General features: G+C 46.2%; 1 protein-coding gene across 1 annotated transcript; it reads right to left on the bottom strand.

Annotated features, from left to right (window-relative positions):
- Positions 1–254: 254 nt before the first annotated feature.
- SUDS3 (SIN3A corepressor complex component SDS3) lies at positions 255–20,101 on the bottom strand. Its single transcript, XM_077309382.1, has 12 exons — positions 19,779–20,101; positions 15,758–15,827; positions 14,889–14,944; positions 14,136–14,207; positions 13,082–13,101; positions 12,311–12,467; positions 11,258–11,353; positions 9,824–9,885; positions 8,913–8,934; positions 7,052–7,157; positions 2,786–2,870; positions 255–2,341 (listed from the first exon to the last, which is right to left on the bottom strand). Exons 1-12 carry the CDS (start codon positions 19,993–19,995, stop codon positions 2,243–2,245), a joined length of 1,062 nt encoding a protein of 353 aa, XP_077165497.1. The 5' UTR covers positions 19,996–20,101; the 3' UTR covers positions 255–2,242.
- Between the last annotated feature and the right edge of the window lie 461 nt (positions 20,102–20,562).

Below are 20,562 nucleotides of genomic sequence, written 5' to 3'. Positions count from 1 at the left end.
AACGCTACAAGAATTCCCTGTTTAAAATCAGAATAAAGCTAGGAATGTGAGGATGTAGCTTCGGTAGATCTCTGAACTTTATTGATCCTTGTCGTTCCTGCACACAGAATCTGACCTATCTGGGTGCAGAACGTGAGACTCTCATCAGCCCCAATTCTGCCTTGAAGGAGTTGTTGGCTTCCGACACTCTTGAGGTTGAACTCTGCCCATTGTATGCTCCGGGTTCACGGAAGCCGAAGCCACACTGCCTGTGCTGATTTCCAAGGCATTTATTATAAAGAAGCATTTCACTACAAAAAAAACCTGGTCCTTTCCTAGGACAAAACAAATGCCAGCCCTTCACGGACTACGCAGCTGCTCTCAGAAATGTTTGCCTGCCAAGACAGCTCCTTTTCTTACCTTTCTGGTTTTCTTCCAAAGATCAAGTTAAGAAATCATTAAAACAAGCAAAAAAACCCTCACCGCTTTCAGAAATGCAGCAGACGGCTGGTCGGGGTTTCCGCCCCAACAGTGCTTTTCATTTTTTGGAGACAGACAGGGACGATTTTCAGGGCTAGTTCCCATGTGAGCAAGGGCCCCTGTGTCTCTAAGAACCAGTTCAGGCAGGAGCCTCTGAACCTGCAGCCGTGGGATCAGAGGATGGCTTCTATGATCCTGGGCTGCCTTCCACACCCCTCGTGGTTCAACTGTGACCAGGACATTTTCACTTTGGGGACAGCTCCTGAGCAGACTATATTAGCCTCCCCCCCTCCCCCCCATACATCAAGGGTGTGTCAAGGCAAGAAAACTACCCCCAATCAGCAGCTTGCTAGGCAACTGACCGAAAATGAACGCCTTGAAAAATAAAAGTGATTTGTGCAAGAGGAGAGGCTGCTGTACATTCCCAGGTCTGACGCGCACCAATTTGGTCGGAAGGCCTAGCGGGAAAGTGGGGACAGGAGCTCCAAATAAACTACCGGCGGCTGCAGGAAACACCCTTGAGCAACCCGTGTCTTACAGCTCCACTCCTAACGCAGCTTTGACTGCTGCCTGGCTGCAGACACAAAACTGCCAGGAAAGAGAAGAGAAAGCTGACACATGGCATACTCCGGTTCATAAGCAGAAGCCGGGATGCTACAGAAGCAGGAAGTCCGGGCGGCCGTGCGGTAGCCAGCTCTGTCGAAGGGCATACTTGAAAAAGAGGCAATAATAGCCCTCCTCCTATGGCTGGCTGAGCTGGGCAGATTGGCTCTAGGAGACTGTCTGGGAATAAAGCAAACACCACACAGCAGATTCCGGAGATTAAAAACAGTGTCTTTGAAGCAACTTGACTGCCACCACGAGGCCATAAGAAAGAACAGCACTTATGGAAGAGAAGCACTGTGCACCCAAAAGGCTAGCGCCATGGCACCATTCATTTACACTTCTGGGGACGCTCACGCACAAAGCCAAGGGCTGGCGACCGCAATCGGCATTGTGCGGAGAGTCCCTTCTCCGACAAGACCAAGGACGGTGAGCTGTTGTGACCACAAGGGGGCGTTGTGCAAAAGGTACTGCCACTTTGTGAAGCTCTGCTTACGCAGCCCCCACCCATCCACAGTCTAGTCCTTCCTTGGACCCACCTCCCCTCCCCCCCCCCCACACAGGAGACATCAAAACACCCCCGGCTTTGGGGCTATGAAAACCAAGTCCTTCAAGTCCTTTTGGAGTAACCAAGGGCAACTCCTTCAACTACACTTATAAAAAAACCAACGGTACTTTCAAGGTCTTGGAAAACTAACACCTTTTCCCCCTGCAACCCTACAGGGATAATGTCTCACAGGGTGGATAGCAACAGGCACGGCGGGAGGCTGAGTCTCCTCTTCTTCCCATGCCTTGCAGCTTTGCAGTCTGCAGCTGTGTCTCCTCAGAGAGCCTTTCCTCCACTGAGCCGGTATTGCTCAAGTCGAAGGTTAGAAGATACCATGCATACTCTTTACAGGGTGTCGAATGCAAAGATTAAAAACATTGGCATACATTCTCCTTAAACAGTCTTTGGATACAAGGGGGGGGCTAAACTGAAGCTTCCGGCCAAGCCCGAGGGCCTTGCCTGGGCTCACGAGAGACGAGGACAGCTGGAATAACGTGGGCAGCAAATAGACCGCTTGGGTGGGGGTTGAGGGAAGAGAATGAACATCTTCTGGCAAAATCCAGGAAGAGCAACTGCAAGTCTCCATAAGAGCTGATTGTCTTTAACACGCCGCAGAGCCACCAGTGCAGAGCATCACGCGGCTGACCGCCGGCGGATCACAAACGCCCCCCGCTGTAGCTGCCCAAGGTAGATCCTCATTTTTGTGCTGTCGCTGGTTTTCCTCACCCAGACCTGAAAAAGAAATAAGGCTCCTTATCCTCTCCGTTTTCTCCCCAAAAGCAGAAAAATTGCACATTTCATTACAAGAGCTGTTACAAGAACTATTGCACATTTCATTACTACAGTCAAAGAATCTATTTTTGGAAGACATGGATACTCAGGACCCAAATCCAATCGCCTGCAAGGAGTGTGCCATGTTTGCTGGCAGGGGCTCGTGGGAATTGTAGTCAATGAACATCTGGAGGACCACAGGTTGACTACTCCTATGCTAGAGAGAAGTCAGCTGAGACCCCCATGTATGGCTCAGAACAGGCATCGATCCCCATAACCAGGAGGACAAAAAACTTGGCTAGAAATAGCAGGCAGTTGTTTTCAGGAAAAAACGTAAGCCAGGCAACAGGCAGCCCAAAATCCTGACGAATGCCTGCAGGACCGTTACTAAAGAGCATCACATACCTCATTGGCTCCCACAGAACTGATCACACAGCTGATTTTGGTGTTCTCTTTCGATTCCAGATAAATAGCCTGGCTCTTGTGGTACCTGCAAAGAGAGTTCACCGCTGCTTTTAAAACGTATTTATTATACTTGTAGGACGCTGCTCCTGCCATGCCGTCTAGCAGCAGCTAGCAACAGATAAAACACATACAATAAAATACATAAAATCCCTGTAAACCTCAGACCCCTAACACCATAACAAAACTCCCCTCCCTGGCTTCCCCCCTAGTCTGCCAAGTCCCCAGGGCTGATGTTACTAGTAGGAAACACCAGAGGAGGGGCAAGATCAGCCTGGCCTCGAACAAAAGCCTGGAGGTAGAGCTCCATCCTACAGGCCCTATGGAACTGCGGAAGGCCTCAGCATTCCACTTATGAAGATCTGTCTTTCAGGAACAGCCCCTTCTCTCTTGTCCCCCTGTCCCCGTGATGGATGAATTACCAATACACTGCACCTATACCCTCTTGCCTACAGCAGGCTTGTTTGCGGGCTGCAGCTTGTCATGTCACCATGGAAGCTTTGCTCTACCGCAGGGGTAGTCAAACTGCGGCCCTCCAGATGTCCGTGGACTACAATTCCCAGGAGCCCCCTGCCAGCGTTCGCTGGCAGGGGGGCTCCTGGGAATTGTAGTCCACGGACATCTGGAGGGCCGCAGTTTGACTACCCCTGCTCTACCGTATAGTCTTGTGTTAACGCTCTAGTCTAGATTCAGCCATGGCTGTTTGCTGCCCCCTCCAGGCACAATGCAAAATATAGCAGCTCATGTCCTGCACAGGATGACCATGCGTGGATACAACCATGGGTCCTCGCCAACCAGGGTTTGCGATGAAAAAGCCAGTGTGATTCTTTCACCTTCGCTTAGCTATTTGTGGGAAGAGTCTGGGGGGCAGTTTTCATGTATTTAGTAAAAAAAAGTAAGGGGATAGAGCAGCCTTCCCGACCTTTTTCACCACTGACAAGCCCCTGACAAAAGGTACCACAAGACTCCTTTTGGTTCTGCTGCCAACGAACACGGCTATTCCCCTGCAGTACAGATTGCAACAGAGAATCATACTGCAGGATATGAAAAGGCACAATTTAAGCATGTGAGAATGGTGCAGTGGTTAGGAGCACGACTTCTAATCTTGCGAGCTGGGGTTGATTTCCTACTCCCCCACGTACAGCCAGCTGGGTGGCCTTGGACCAGCCACAGCACTGAGATAGCTGTTCTGACTGAGCAGTGATATCAGGGCTCTCTCAGCCTCACCCATCACACAGGGTGTCTGTTGTGGGGAGAGGGAAAGGAAGGCAAATGTAGGCCACTGGTAGAGAAAAGCAGCATATAAGAACTAGCCAGATCCTGCCCACAGAGTATGAAGGCAACAGCACTTTCTGGTTGGCCCCAGCATCTGACATCCACAGGTGTAGGGACTCCAAACTTGAAGAGACCATTCCCCAAGCTAAGTGCCTGGAGGAACCCTCTTTATCCATCCTGAACCTACTTAAATCTATTTCATGAGAGGACCATGAATTACAATGCTACAAGAAGGAAGAGTGTCCTTCTCCAGACATTGCTGGATTTTATAACTGTCATCTCTTTATGACTGCCATCTCTTCTGCGGCTATAAGGATTTATAACAGTTGTGAACTTGGCAGCTAAAACAGCACTCTTTTGTAAACCGGGACAGATGAGCTGAAAAATAGACCTTGTCCACCAAATTCTGCATGCAGCTGGGACTTCAAGCAACAAACCTCCTTTTTGCAAGAAGGAAATCAGCAAAATGCAGCTAAAAAGAGCCAAAGACCATCCCCCTTCCTGGCCTTAACCACTTAATGGTCCTTTGTGTTTCCCACCAGGGGGAAGAAGTACTGAAGTCTTCAGCTTGTGTTTCATTCTTTGACACCCGGTATTAAAATCTCCGAACTACATACTTAAAAAATTGTCCTCCCACACTCAAGTTACTTTAAGAGGCGTTATTACTATCAATCAAAAATTATTACAGCAATGAAAGGGGAGAGAAAGCAAAATGTTTATTGTGAGGAACAATGTTATAGCTGGGAGCTGGAAAATGTAATGCCCAATGTCACTCTTTGAAAGCCAGCAAATGTTAACGTCAAGGCAAGAATGCAGGTGTCATACCAGCTGCCTGGAAACCCAGTATGATGGAAACCTGGATTTAAATGCAATTCCCTGCTCAGACACAAAGCTTGTTAAAAGGACCCTGAGTTGGCCATTCTTAAGGACCACCTTGCCCTGTATGAACCTACCTATCCACTTTGATCATCCTTGGAGGCCTTGTTTTAGGTGCCCCAATCATATGAAGCCAGATGGGTGGCAACCCAAGAAAGGGCTTTCTCAGTTGTGACACTGAAGCATTGGAATTCCCTTCTCAAGGAACTTTGTCTCCATCGCTGCTGTCTGCTAGTAGATGAAGACTTCGCTTTGTTTAATGTGCCCCTAAGGAAGCTCTTACTGGCCCTCTTTCCTAGCTGTGTTGTGTTTTTATGTCTAACACATATATGTTTTTACTGCAATAATGTATACATTTAAAATGCTGTTTTATTATTTTACAAGTTTGATGTTTGCCACCTATGGGACACTATTTGGGTGGAAAGGTGGCATATAAATGTTTAAAATAAACATTACCAGTTTATTTCCAAGTGTGATTCAAGGTACTAGGGTTTTGACCTCAAAGGTCATAAAGCAGTCTGGAATTGCACGGGGCCTCTCATTTATGACCTTCTCAGTTTAAGGCCTGTTGGTCAGACCAGATTCCAATGTATTTGGATGCCAGGATGGTGTCCATAATAAACAAGCATGTTCAGTGGTGGCTGTTTGCAGGTTGTATTCCATCACTCCACTGAGCTATAGAACTTCTTCTCCATAGCACACCTTACACTTAGTTGAGCCCCAGAAATAGAACTTTGTATTAAAATTCCAGATCTCAGTGGTTACAACAAAAACCAGATCGTCTCAAATTTAATTATTCTTCAAAGAGAGACACACATTTAAAAGATTGCACTTTTTAGGCAATGCTCTCAAAGGAAATAGTTATTTGGCCTGCAATTTTCAGTTAGGGGACTTACAGGTAGCAATTTGAGAGCAGAGAGGAGAATTGAATTCTCAAGGCAGGAGTCATCACCAACAGCTTGCCCCGGATCAGGCTTAAGGTTGTGGTAATTACCTTCAAGGCCATACATGGTCTGGGCCCAGTGTACCTGAGGGACTGCCTCTCTGCCTACACCCCTCAAAGAGCTCTGCGCTCCACCACCTCCAACTGCCTAGTGATCCCTGGCTCAAGGAGATCCGCTTGACCTCAACCAGTTCCCATCTGGTGGAACGAGCTCCCAGAGGAGATCAGGGCCCTAAAGGAACCAACGAAGTTCTGCAGGGCCTGCAAAAGGGAGCTCCTACACCAGATATTTGGTTGAGGTTGATTGAAGTTAAACAGCATCTACTGTGCCCCAAACCTTCCTCCTGAACCCATACCACTGATCTGACCAACCATGGGGCTGTTAGAGTGCTTATTCTGTTAATAACAATAACCCAAGAAAATGATGTTCTATTATTACTGCTATGTTATTTTCAATCATTATAATCACCAAGTTTGTTGTGTTGTTCTTCTTTATGTTCTATGTGAACCACCCTGAGCCTAATGGGAGGGCGGTAGACAATTGTAGTTAGTTAATTAATTAATTAATTAATACAAACATAAAAGAATTCTACTGACAGGTCTGCTCATTAAAAGATTTTGCATAATTTGCCTATGATGTTCCATGTATGCTATGCCTTAGCAAACCATCTTAATTCTTGCCGGTAGATTTTCAGCTCTATAACGGGATTAGAGCTTGGCAGTATTAGAAGCAAAAGTCCTTCACACTCCTCTGCCAAACAGCAACTTTTTATCATATTCTGCCACCTTGTGGCACAAATGAAGAAATACTGTTCAGATACCGTAATACAGCCTTTCTCAACTTTTTTTTACCATTGGGAAACCCCCGAAATATTCTTCAGGCTTCATGAAACCCCGTAGCTTGCGTTTTTAAATTAAAAAACAAGCGACCCCAGATGCTTTATCCTTCTATCATAAACCCCTTGGACATTTTGGTTGTCAAAACTACATGATAGCTTTACCGTAGCTGCTTCTGTTCAGATGACTCCAGAAAAATATAAAACCGGAAGAGAAACATGTCCTTTTTAGGTGCAGATGAGCTGGGAACAAGTCCAACCCTCCAAGCCAAAACTCACCATCTTTTATCATAGTAAAGTTTGCCATCTTCTATCCTCGCTTCAAATCGCTGTGTTGGAGATTCAGCCGGGGTGGCTGGCAGGTGCTCTGGTGATGAAGGAGATGCTGGAACAGAAGAGGGAGCTTTAATTAAATGCCAGGGCTTGATGACAAAGCTGCAAGTGTTAAGACATAAAAGCTTTTCTAAATAAAGCACTTTCGTTAGGAGGCTACTCAAACTTATACAGTTCTGATTCATACCAAGTTGGGGAGAGAGAGAGGGGGAAAAACAGCTCTCAACCTTCAATTTTCAGACACAAAGTCTACCTAGCCTAGAACTACTTTGCCACAGACCCTGAGAGAAAGTAAGGCACATCCAGGGGTCTTGAGATACTAGAGCAGGCTTACTCAACCTGGGGTGCTTCCCTAAAGGACGGGAGTCAATTCATGTTTTATATATTTCTAAAATCTGTCAAACATTTATTGGGTTATAGGACCACTAGTAAATAAGCCCACTGCAGTCTTAATGCAGAGGGCGCTAGCGGGTCTTCGGAGTCGGCGGGGGCTGCGGGGCTCAAGCGGGGCCCGGGAGTCGGCGGGGCTGGAACGGGCATGGGGCGGTGCAGCGCAGCGCCGCTCAGGCAGGTCTCGGGAGTTGGCGGTCAGGATGCGGGCTTGGCTTAGTGAGGCGCGGCTCGTCGAGGCCCCCCGGCGGTGGCAGCGGCTACCTGGGGCCGTGCAGAGTCTCATCGTGCGGCGGCGAGGAGGCGAGGCCGCGGCAGCGCAGCGTCCTGGCCTGGTGGAGGTGAGTGAAGTTATGGCGGCGGGCAGGTGGCTGCGGGCGAGGAGGAAGGGGGGCGGATTGGGAGGCGCAGAGTAGTCAGTCCGGCAGCAAGGGACCAATTGCGAGCCGCGCTGTGCGCAGCTCGCAATTGGTCCCTTGCCGCCGGAGTGCCAATTGGGCTGCCCGATTGTCATTCCAGAGGAAGGGGCCTATGCGCACCCATCCTCATCACGGACAGGGCCCACCTTTGGTGTCCTTAACGAAATATTTTATCCGTTCCACTAGGAGTCTGTCACTCTTTACTACACCGCACTAGCTGTCTGCAAGGTCTGGAAAAACTTCATCTCAATGATTGACTAGTAACTCCCTCGGCTACCATCCAGATGCATCCAAAAGCATTTTTGTTTTGACTGATCTTGGCTTACTCTGTTTCTACTTTCAGTTTATAGTTTTGCATTCTACTGCTGAATCAGGTTTATTTTTCTCTCAACGTATTTGTTCTTCTTAATGGATTTTATTAACGATTTGGTTGTTCTAAAATGTGCTTCACTGAAGTGGAGAGCCAGTTTGGTGTAGTGGTTAGGAGTGCGGACTTCTAATCTGGCATGCTGGGTTCGATTCTGCACTCCCCCACATGCAGCCAGCTGGGTGACCTTGGGCTCGCCACGGCACTGATAAAACTGTTCTGACCGGGCAGTGATATCAGGGCTCTCTCAGCCTCACCCACCCCACAGGGTATCTGTTGTGGGGAGAGGAAAGGGAAGGTGACTGTAAGCCGCTCTGAGCCTCCTTCGCGTAGAGAAAAGTGGCATATAAGAACCAATTCTTCTAAAATAAACCTGCGGAGTTCTAGAGCGACTTCAAACTGTGGTCGTTTCTCAGAGTCCTCCCCAGACACTGAACTTCAATGGCCTGTTGTGCTTTGCATTCCATTCACTTTAAGGGACTAAGACTTCCAGCAAAGAGCAAACTACAGTATTCCAAGCCAAGCTCTCTGTAACCACCCTGCACATTTGTGGTGCTACATGAAATGATACATAATAGTAAGTTACACAGAAAGAGAAATTACTATCACAAGGATGCCTGCAGCTGCTTACCTGGTCTTTTAGGCGATTTAAGCTGTAAGAAAAAACAAGAAATTTAGTGATTTATGAGGTGACTACAACAGGATGAATTATCATTCACAGAAGAAATTACTGACCGAAAGTTGTAATTCAATCTGGGCTGCCAGCATTTAATATACAAACAGAAAATCTTCATGCACACGTGTGCGCACACGAACATTTTTGTCCCCTCTGTGCCAAATCTGATTTGAAAACTTGAAAGTGCCTCCTCACAAAATCTGTAGCCAAAGCTAGTGAACTGTGCTTCTTTCGCGATTCAAGCAACATGGTTTTCTTTGTGAAATGAAAATCAGAACGGAGGCCAATAGCTTTGATTTGAAAGTAGACCCAACACGCATCTTAAATCTCCACCTTCTGTGACACAGATAAGGCCATTTTGAAGCTCTAGGGTGCTACTGCAAGAGGGAATATTCTCACGTACGTGTAAATGTGATAAAAGCAATTACACTCTAAGGAGGAATGGCTGCTTACAAAGTAATAAAGAGAAATGGCCAAGTGGAACTGCTCCCCCGCTTCAGAATCCTCAAAAGAGCCACTTGTTTTGCGATACGTAGATTTTATATGCTCAACTACAGTGAGAATTAAGAGAAACATGCAACCAGTTTCACAGCCAAAGAATCTTTGGATTTACAGCTCTCATTAGCAGCCTTGTTTCCATATCGCCGAACTGCTTTTGAAACACTTCTGCTTCACAAGCCACGGCATGGGAGTCAGCTAGTCAAAAGAGGGCAAAACCTTACAAGTCACCCCAAATCCCTTTTTGAGGGATTCTTCACTGGATGGATACATCGAAGCTCACTGGCCCTGCCTTTGGTTCAGGAAGAGGAGGAGTCAATTCTCTCCTGCCTGCTGGATGAGGAGCATCCAATGCTGAGCTCCCTTACCTTATTAAGTGTCCGCAGATCCTCCATTATCTGTTCATCTGTCAGAAGGTAATTCAGCTGAGGTAATCTAAATTAAGGGGCAAATAACCAAGGGCATTGCACTTGATGTAATGTACGATCTGGAGCACAAACCCCCTTACACCAAAACTGTAGAGCAGGGGTAGTCAACCTGTGGTCCTCCAGATGTCCATGGACTACAATTCCCATGAGCATTTGCTGGCACGAGCTCATGGTAATTGTAGTCCATGAACATCTGGAGGACCACAGGTTGACTACCCCTGCTGTAGAGGACCCAAGCACCATCCAAAGAGAGGCTTTCAAGGGTTTTTTAGGGGAGCCCTGGAAAGTTGTCACTCTTGAAGCCCAGAAAAGCTCCCAGGGAGACAATCAACAAGGACAGGCCAGATTCCCGGAAATGACAGCTTGCCCTGAACTTGCTCTGCAATGATCTTTAGCAAAGGGCGGCCTGGTTAGAACACAGTGAGGGCCAGCACATCTTGTCAGCAATCAGGTGCCAGACCCACCACCCACTGCAGGACATAGATTACTTGATAGGCAGTTCAATACAAATCACACTTGAAAATATACTGCTATAGTTCTCCGTCTACCTACTGCTTTCTAGGCTCAGCACAAAACACGACTTTTACAGTCCTGAACTGCTTGGGGGAGGGAAGGGAGCATGGTATAGCCCCATCTCATCAAATCTCAAAAGCTAAGCAGGATTGGTATTTGGACAGGAGGACAAGGCAGGCAAGGGCAAACCGCCTCTGCTTCTCAGTTGCCTTGAAAGCTGCTTGCTGAAGTCATTGCAAGTTGGTTGCAACTTGACAGCACATAAACAGCTTGGGACCGAGGCACTTTTTAAGAACTGCTTGCTTTACTATGAACATGTCCTAGAAAAAAGATTGCCTTTGGGGTTCCGGCCTTAAGTGCCCTGTTGTGAGAGCCCTCCTAGCCTCTTCCATGGAGGCATTTCACGGGCAGAATGTCTACCTTGGTGCTGTTGCCACGAGTCCAACCTTTTCTGCTTTGGCTGCCCAAATGTTACTATCTATCCAGGCCCTCTGGTTCATTTTTGCTGCTGTGAGCTCACGTACATTTAGCAAACTCTTATTTAATGCATTTTTATCTGGACACCTGGAAAGGCAGGGTCTAAACATTTTAAATAAATGCTGAACTGCGATGTACAGCAGAGAGTATTTGGAAATTAGCAGAAAATCACTAGTTAGTAAGTAGTAATGATGGTTTTTGATGGATTTTACATCTAGTCTTCACTGTTTATTTTAGCATTGAGCTGATTTAATTAGTTTACTATTTTAATTGGGGTACTGCTACTGATTTCATGCTGCTTTTCTGACTTCCTTGCATTTCTATTATTTGTCATGAATGAAAATCTTGATTAAGAGGCAGTTTCTCAATAGTTTAAAAGGATATCTGGAGCTGGCTTCCTCCTTTTGTCAGGAATGGGGACAGGGTCGTTTGGCCGCCGTCTCAATTTCCTTGTCATGATAGGCTTCACCTCCATGGAGTCTGTGAAACAGAGACGGTTATCCAGTAAGACCTGAGGTTTTAAAGGAAACAGAGTATCATAGAATCCTAGAGTTGGAAGGGTCCATGCAGGCCATCTAGTCCAACCCCCTGCTCAGCGCAGGATCAGCCTAAACTATCCATGATAAGTTTCTGTCCAGCCACTGCTTGAAGACTGCCAATGAGGGGGAGCTCACCACCTCTTTAAGCAGCCAATTCCACTGCTGACTGTGAAATTTTGTTTCCTGGTAGCTAGCCAATACCAATCTATACATAGTTTAAACCCATTACTGTGGATCCTATCCTCTGCTGCCAACAGGAACCTTTCCCTGCCCTCCTCTAAGTGATAAGCTTTCAAATACTTTCAAAGAGACCAATCCTGCCCCCTTTTAACCTCCTCTTCTCCAGGCTGAACATTCCCAAGTCCCTCAGCCTTTCCTTCACAGGGCTCAGTCCCCAGGCCCGGTTAATCCCTCCTTGCTCTCCTCTGCACCCTCTCTATTTTGTCCACATCCTTTCTGAATATAAGGAAGAGCTACATTTCAGTAGTAGTAAAGCAAAAGCAGCCTTCTTTTCCAAGCTCCACTGACCAAGTCTTTGTCTCAAATTAGACAAAAAAATTAGGCAGACGCCTCATTTTAAAAAGAACAAAACTTGGAGACTGCCCTTGACACACAATTCTACACCACAGACTGAGGAAGAATGAAGGCATTTCCACAGGGCCACGATCCTATGAAAGCTTACTAGTAAGTTCCACTGAGATCAGTGGGACTTACTTCCAACTCAATTTTTGGATGAGCTCATGCAATACAATTTTCCACAGTTGTATTCAGGAGGTAAAGAATACTATGCATTTAAAAAATCAAATTCAAAGGCAGATGATACGGCTGCGTGAACAGACCAAGTGTGTTCAATTTCGCCCTCCCCCTCCAACGTCACCATAGTTTTTCGCAACTTTACCGCCCGTTAGCTCCATGGTTAGCTTTTCGCTCTCTATCATTTTCTTCTTCTCTTCCAACTCCGCAATCAGGTTTTCCTTCAGCTCAATCTTTTTATCTTCAAATTCTTTCACTGCTGCCTTCTTCTCCTTGATGTAGTTCCTTTCGACCTGCTCTGTCTGACAAAGAAAACAACCTGTCTGCAGAAGTACACAGCTACAGCACCAAGACATCCCGCTTGATTACTATGATTACTAGAAGTCAGAGTAAGACCCATTGCCTAGCCTTACAGCAGCTTCCTTAGTTCCACTGCATATGTGGCTGAAATTCTAACTGGCACCGTACACACCACATATATAAAAATGGGTTTCTATTAACTGTGTTTTACTGTTGATGTTACCTGCCCTGAGCCTCATGGGAAGGGCGGGCTGCAAGATTTATTGTTGTTGTTATCATTATTATAGCTTTCTATATGCCCTTAGCATACACAGAAGATGGATGGGATCAGACCTCCCCTGCTCCACCTCAATCTTAGCTGAATGCTAACAATAAGCTAAGCTAATTCTCATATCAAGAACAAAATAAAGCCTGGAAAGATATACTCAGCAGCACAAGGACTGGATTATATGTGATTTGTGAATCACTCAGTTACTCTTGGGGGCGAGGGCGTAATTATTTGCACAATACTCTGCAGCAACAAAATGCTAGCAATATTACATGAAAGCACTAACAAGTACAGTATTGCCTGTTCCTTTTTCCTAAATATGTATCAAAACCAAAATGTCACACTTACTTCCAGCTGAAGAAAGAGTTCTGGGGGAAAAAAGAGACAAGATTTAATTATTTTACAGTCATTATTTTACAGTCATATGCAAATTCTCATCCCCAAGAAACCTTCCTTCCTGCACCATCTGAGGCACAATATCCCTCACTTAGGAGAGGAGAAACAGCAGGCAACAAATAAGGGCGCTGCCCAACTCCGAATGAGCTTCGGGTCCCTCTTCAAGGCCTGCTTGGTTACTGGGTTGCTGCTGACCTTCCAAGCATGTATCTTTTAGTCTACAAGCAGGCAACTAAGAAGACTGCATTAGAAAAAGCCTTGCTGTTGGCTTTGCAGCACGAGACCAGAGGACATTCACTTGGGCCCACAAACATGCTTATGTTGCAGTAATTAGCAAATAGTGTAGGGTAGCGATCCCCAACCTGTGGGCCACGGACCACATGTGGTCCTTTGACTAATTGGAGGTGGGCCCCGAAGGACGCCTTCTCCCCCCCCCCCCGGCCCTTTACTTCATCCCCCCCAGCCCTTTACAACACACTTCATTGTTGTGGCGTGTCTGTATCTTATTTTGAAGGGATGTTTAAACCTTACCATAGCGATCAGAGAGCGTTAGGGCAGTGGTTGAGAGTAGAGGAGTAAACTACCCCCCCCCACCGGGCCTCAGTAAAAGGCATTGAGTGGTCCCCGGTGAGTGGTCCCCGGTGATAAAAAGGTTGGGGACCACTGGTGTAGGGCATACACTTAAGCATGAACTTCTGATAGGAGGGGACAATTTACCAGTGTCACTGTCCAGAACAGGATTCAGTTAAGAACAACCAGCCCCCCCCCCCACCTGCAATAATATTATTGCCATGCCACTCCATCCTTCTTCTTGAACAAAGCCTGAAACCCTTCCATGATGGTTCCACTTAAATCAACACAAACAGCCTTCAACTAAGCACGCACAGCTGAGCGCAAGACGCGCACCCTTGCGTTGAATGGACATCTTTCTTCTTGTGATAGGTATTCCTTGCACTATGAAAACAGAAAAGACTCACCTAAGCTATCAGAAATCCAAAATGCTCACCTGCATTACGTATCCTCTCCTTGTATTGCTGGTCCAGTTTTTTCATTCTTTTCTGATATTCTTGTAAAGTACCTATTTGAAAATGGCATTACTAAATGGGGCATCACTCCTGAGCCACGGCTGTTCGGCAAACGGAGACAAAACAGCCACCTTCTGAACAGATAACAATGCTTCACTGTTTTACAACATTATAAAGCTACGGATAGCTGATCAGGTCTGGTCCCTTGTCATAGCTATGGAGAGGTACCCAGACAGAGCACAAACTATACATTTTGTCCTTGCCAAAGCACAAGCAAAGTTTTATCCACACACGACCAACACCCTCCTTTCAGAAATATGGACCACTCATTTTTTTTAATAGGGACCCCCTCTCCATCAGCTGATATGGAACTGCAGAAACAACTGGGTACTTTAAATTTTACTGTCTTCTCTTTTGAACTGGGCATCTTAGCCATTACTTCAAATTGTAAACTGTCTTGAGTAATTGAGCAGAAATGTGTTGTAGATTTGCAGTAGTGATACCAGAACATTAAAACAAGTCAGTTCTGCAAAATGGGAAACATGCATGGAGGCTCTTCCCTGACCCCCACCAAATTTCACCACAATTGGACCACTTCCAGAAAGAGGGTGCCCCCATCCACTTCATTCTATCCAATTGGAATCTCAGCAGGTCTAATTTCGCCACTTTGGTATTGGAGAAAAGCGGAATTAGGAACTTGAGAACTTTTGTACTTCACAATTTTGAAACTTTACCTTCTTGCAGTTGCTGTAGCTGCCGCTTCAGAGATGCCAGTTTATCCTGATACATCCTACAAAAAAGATACTTACAAAGGTAGTACAATGCGTATTTTACCCACTTCCCCACCACCACCCCTTCATTGCTTCTATTCGACTCATATGAGGTTCCCTAGGATCTCCTCCATTCAAGGGAAGGACACCAACATAACTTCAGTAATTTTGCGGGTCATTCATACACTCCCCCACCACTGCACAGTTTGTTTCTCAAAGGCATCCAATGAGAAAGGTGTATATAATTAAATCAAAACAATTTGACTACAGCAATATCTCGCCCATTTATTTATTTATTTATTTATTTATTTATTTATTTATTTATTTATTTATTTATTTATTTGTTTAAGCTTCTATTCCACCCTATGTCTGTGGACTCAGGGCAGATAACATAAATCAATGGTCCCCAACCTTTTTATCACCGGGGACCAGCCAACGCTTGACAATTTTACTGAGGCCCGGGGGGGGGGTAGTCTTTTGCCGAAGGACGTTGCCGCCACCTGAGCCCCTGCTCTGCTTGCTTTCCCGCTACGCCCCTGACTTCCCACCACCCGCTAGGGGGCACTGCAAAGATGAGCCACGTAAAGGTTTTCCTGATCTACAAAGTACTAAAAGAATTCTAGCAGCTCTATTATTGGCAAATCCTGCTGCTCTTTTTTTATAGGACAGGTGAGTTATAGGGTTGCAGCATATGCTGGTGAGCCCTTCACCAAGTTCACCTTACACATACCACTGAGGTGGTACTGTTTTCCACCAGAAAAAAAAAATTTATTTTTTTCCCCCTGGTGGAAAACAGTATATATATAAAACATCAAATGGAGAAGAATACTTACTGTTCTTTCATTTCGACATAATCCTCTTCATCATGTTTGGCCAAATCTGTTTCACTGGCATCCTCGGTATCTGAGAAACATGAAAACTACCTGTGTGAAATAGTTGCATAACAGCACACTGTACTTCAAGCATCGCCCCTCTGTGAAGTTTGTCCCAAGATAATTAAATGAAAGCAAAACTGAATTCTTTTAATAAATCTTTATCTTTACAAAGACACCAAAAGATACTCATTGGATTGATCTTACCTTTTGCCTTTTTGCTATTTAAAACCTGAAATTACAAGTGGTAAGGACTTGCTTATATCATGGGTTTGAATAACGGTTCATGTCCACCAATTTCCTTCACTTCTTGAGACTCTCTGATATTAGGCATTACATTGAGTTCAGTGCAATTCCCAAATACAGCAGCTGCATACCAGCATTAAAACAAATCATGGTCAAATCCCCGTTAGCCATGGCATTCAAATGAAGACAGCTCAACAAATCCAGATTTATTCATGGGGACCAGATGTTGTTGGTCCTTAATACATACTAACTACAGTTTGTTCAGACTTGTGAATGCACAAGCCAGTTTGTTGAGTAGCACTGCCAATGCATTTAGTCAAACTGATGCAGTTGCTCTATATAATCCAAGCCACTGTACGTATACCATTTGATGACACACTGGTTTAAAATAAATAAAAGAGTGTGCCAAGGCTGTATGCTTTCCCCCTTCTTGTTTAATTTGTATGCTGAGTTCATTATGAGAGATTGAACTCAAAGAATTAGGTGTAAGAATTAAGATTGAACATAAATACGCTTCAGTATGCTGATGACACTACCCTCCTATCAGAAACTAAAGAAGGCCTAGAACAACTGATTACAAAAATCAGTGAAGAAGCAAGAAGTTCGGTCCCTTCTTAAATACTAAAAAGATAAAAAATAATGACCACTGAAAAAAACTCTCATGTCACAATAACAATTGCTGAAAAGAGACTGAATGCATTCAAGAATTCATTTTTCTTGGATCATAAATTGATATACAAGTGGCAATTGTAGCAAGGAAATAAAACGTTGAATTGCTCTGGGTTGCTAAGCAATGATAAGCTTGAACCCAGCATGGAAAAGAAAGGACAAAAGTCAGACTGCCAAATGTAGATTAGATCAATCTGTCATATTTCCAAGAGCCACTTATGACTGTGAAAGTTAGACGAGGAAAAAATCAGCCAAGAAGAGAATCGATTCATTTGAATTCTAGTGAAGTGCAGAAGGCTTCTGCAGGTTCCATGGACAGCCAAAAGTCACAAACAAGCAAATACTAGAGTGCATAAAGCCCGATCTATCACTGGAAGGTTAAATCATAAAACTCCGGCTCACTTACTTTGGTCATATCCTGCAATCCAACTCCACAAAGAGAGCAATTATGCTAGGACTGGTCAGTGGTAAAAGGAAACCAGGCCAACAAAAAAAAATGGTTTTTAGAGATGATCAAAATGGACACTGGCACTATAAAAGCTAAAAGAAGAGGTGCGAGATTGGAAGATGTGGAGACAGCTTAGCCATAGGTTCACCAAGAGTTGGATACAACTGAATGGCTATCATCATCATGGTGAAGCAGAAGAGGAAGACAAACCAGGAGATCTTATTTACATCCAGAAGCCTAACGAGGGTGAGCACTTGAACAAAACTGCTCTGTAAAATTTCCAGAGTCCAGAGCAGGGGTAGTCAAACTGTGGCCCTCCAGATGTCCATGGACTACAATTCCCAAGAGCCCCTGCCAGCAAAAGCTGGCAGGGGCTCCTGGGAATTGTAGTCCATGGACATCTGGAGGGCCGCAGTTTGACTACCCCTGGTCCAGAGGGTCCTGTTCTCTGCCCTCAGTACTTTCAATGATTAGATTTCAATCTAGCTTCTCTAGTCGGCTTTCCCACCCTCTTTGCATTTCAATATAGAACGTCTGAAATGCCCAGCATTTCTTTCAATACTACTCAGATCAAATCCATAATGTTCTCATTAAGAAGGGGGAAAGGTTGCTACACTGACAGTTTAGTTGGAAGATCATCAACTCTTGGAAGCTAAACAGGGTCAGCCTTGGTTAGTATATTTAAAACCGCATCATCTGCATATAGGAGCAGTGGAAGATGAATTGAGCCAGGTTTGGGGCCTTGAATATCTATGCATAGCAGAGATGGGGGAAGGTCATTAATAAAGAGATTAAAAAGAAAAGGGGCTAATATACAGCCTTATTTTATTCCTTTATTAGTTTCAATTTGAGGGGTTAAACTCCGGGCAAGAGTATATCTAATCTGACAACTTGTCTGAGAGTATAGCTTCTGGATTAAAAATAACAATCTTCTGTCTGTTCATCTTAGCCAGTTCCTGGGTATGGAATCAAAGAATGCTGTAAACCAGATGTCCATGGACTACAATTCCCATATGTCCCTGCCAGTGTTTGCTGGAAGGAGCTCATAGGAATTGTAGCCCATGAATATCTGGAGGACCACAGGTTGACTACCCCTGCTGTAAACAATTTAGAGACCTGTCTCCTGCTATATTTATAAAATGAGAAAAGACAATATAATGATCCAAGGTAGATTTTCCTTGGTGAAAACCAACCCGTTCAGATCCTAGAACCTTATGCTCTGTTAGTAGTTGGATGGGAGGCCTGCAAGGAAAATTAGGGTCATGACGTGGAGGCAGGCAATGGCAGACCTCCAAACATCTCTTGCCTGGCTGCCAGACAGCCCTACAATTGTAGAATCCCACGGCTACACTACTACGCACACACATCATGTGATAAATGTCACTACAGACTGAACTGAAAGGACACATCAACTCCTGTCCTCAAAATTATCAGTGTAAGTGATCAATGGGGCAGCAAGCCTCTGAAATTCTTCACATAGCATGTAATTAAGGTAGTTAGTGGGCTTTTTCTCATGCAGATAAACAAACCAATTATGATAAATTGCATTATGCATTATAAACGCGGTAAAAACAACTAAAAAGCCCTGCATTCAGGTGGGCTTCGGATCACCAATCACAACCCAGTCCTTGCAGAACTGCTTATGCAGATGAGCAACTTTCATTGTGCCCTGTTTCTTATCACCAGCTGCCACTAAACACTTAACAAAACATTATCTTCCGGGTCCCCTTCCCCCCTCTCCAGCTGTTTAAACTCCTCCTCAAAGTGCTTTTTAAAAATGGGATTAAAAGTTCACACGTTTTCAAAAGGGGGGGGGGACAATTTGGAAGGAACAACAAAATTTGAGTCTGATGGCACCCTTTAAGACCAACAAAGACCATTCAAGGCATCAACTTTCCTGTGCAGGCACACTTCCTCACACAACGGAACAGGGATCATAAGAGTACAACTATAAGGAGAGATTAAATTAGTAGTAAATTAGCAGCAGGTCTCTTTCAATGACTTCTTCCCACAACTGGGAATGCGCCTGCCATTAATCACTAACCATAACATTTTTATTCCCCCTATGCAACCTGAAGGACTGATTTTTCATTCCAGCCAGGAATGATCTGATCTCCAACACCATGCTGCCAATTTCAGAGTGTTTACTAACCGACTCTCTCCTCCTACCTGCACTCTGAGGATCCCTATGTTGTAGCCGTGTTGGTCTGACGTAGTCCAATAAAACCAGAGTCCAGTGGCACCTTTAAGATCAACAAAGATGAAGAGTGCTTGCCCTCAAAACCTCACGTCCTGTATAAACCTTTGTTGGTCTTAAAGATGCTACTGGACTCTGTTTTGACTCTGATGGTCCTTGTTGCGTGCCTGCACACCAAGTTTCCCACCTTGGCTAAAACTTAGCCAGTCTTAAAAGGTGCCGTCGGGCTCCGGTTTTGGCAGCCCCACACGGCTCCCCACTCGCCTCTAGGGGGGAAAGAAACCTCGGGCGACCCCACAGCCTTAAAGGCCGGGCCGAGCGAGCCTCCCCTTCCTCAGACCAGCCTAGGATTGCGCCCGTCTCCTCCGTCGGGGCAGAGGCGGGCGACTCCCGCGCACCCTCCCCCCCCCCGCCCGGCTCACCCTCGTCCGAGTCCCGCGCGCGGCCGCTGCGCTCCCCATCCTCCTCGTCGGCGGGGCTGTCCAGCTCCTCCTCCTCGTAGCTCTCGGCGGCGGCGGCGGGGCCTGATCCGGGGAGCAGCGCGGTGGGGGGCGGCGGCGGCGGAGGAGGGGGCGGCGGCGGAGGAAGCGGCGGCGGCCCCGGCGGCAGCGCGGGAGAGACCAGCGTGGCCACGCTCATGACGGCGGGGCGGGAGGCGCCACCCCAGCAGCGGCAGCAGCGCCGGCGGCAGAACGCGCTTCCCGCGGCGGCTCTCCTTCCCCTCAGACAGCGCCGAGCAAGCGGGCCCGCCTCTGCACGCACGCGCACAAGCCACTTCCGGGTCCCGGCCGAGGGGGGGAGGCGGAGGGAGCGAGCTCTCACGCTTCGCCTTCCTTGGTTGTTTGTCCCACGGCCTCACCCGTAGACGGGAGGGATGGCGCCGCAGGCGTCTTCGAGGGAAGAGGCGCCACGAGGGACTCCTCCGTGCTTGGAGGAGACGGACGGGGCGAGGGACGAGTCTTCTCTCGTAGGTTCTTGGACAGCGTCCGCCCTTAATCGCTCGCCTTAACAGTTTTATTGCCCCCCCTCCCTCAGTGTTTTGTGTGGACGACAATGGAACCCAAAGGACTGATTGGCTTTTCCGGCAAGGAATTGGTATCATACTGTATATTTAGGGTGTTGTGATGCAGTTTACTCATTTGCTACGAAGTTGGTTTCTCCTTGTATCTGTGCTCTTATGATCTTTGTTCCATTGTCTGAGGAACT

Source organism: Paroedura picta, chromosome 13, assembly GCF_049243985.1.
Source record: "Paroedura picta isolate Pp20150507F chromosome 13, Ppicta_v3.0, whole genome shotgun sequence".
Classification (NCBI taxonomy): Eukaryota; Metazoa; Chordata; class Lepidosauria; order Squamata; family Gekkonidae; genus Paroedura; species Paroedura picta.
This window is presented reverse-complemented; position numbering and strand designations above follow the sequence as displayed.

Excerpts from the sequence above, each read along its gene's own strand:
- SUDS3 (XM_077309382.1), bottom strand. The coding sequence starts at position 19,995 with ATGAGCGTGGCCACGCTGGTCTCTCCCGCGCTGCCGCCGGGGCCGCCG. Across the intron at positions 15,828-19,778 it reads CGCGCGGGACTCGGACGAGG|ATACCGAGGATGCCAGTGAA; the intron begins GTGAGCCGGGCG and ends CATGTTTCTCAG. Across the intron at positions 14,945-15,757 it reads TATGTCGAAATGAAAGAACA|GATGTATCAGGATAAACTGG; the intron begins GTAAGTATTCTT and ends TCTTTTTTGTAG.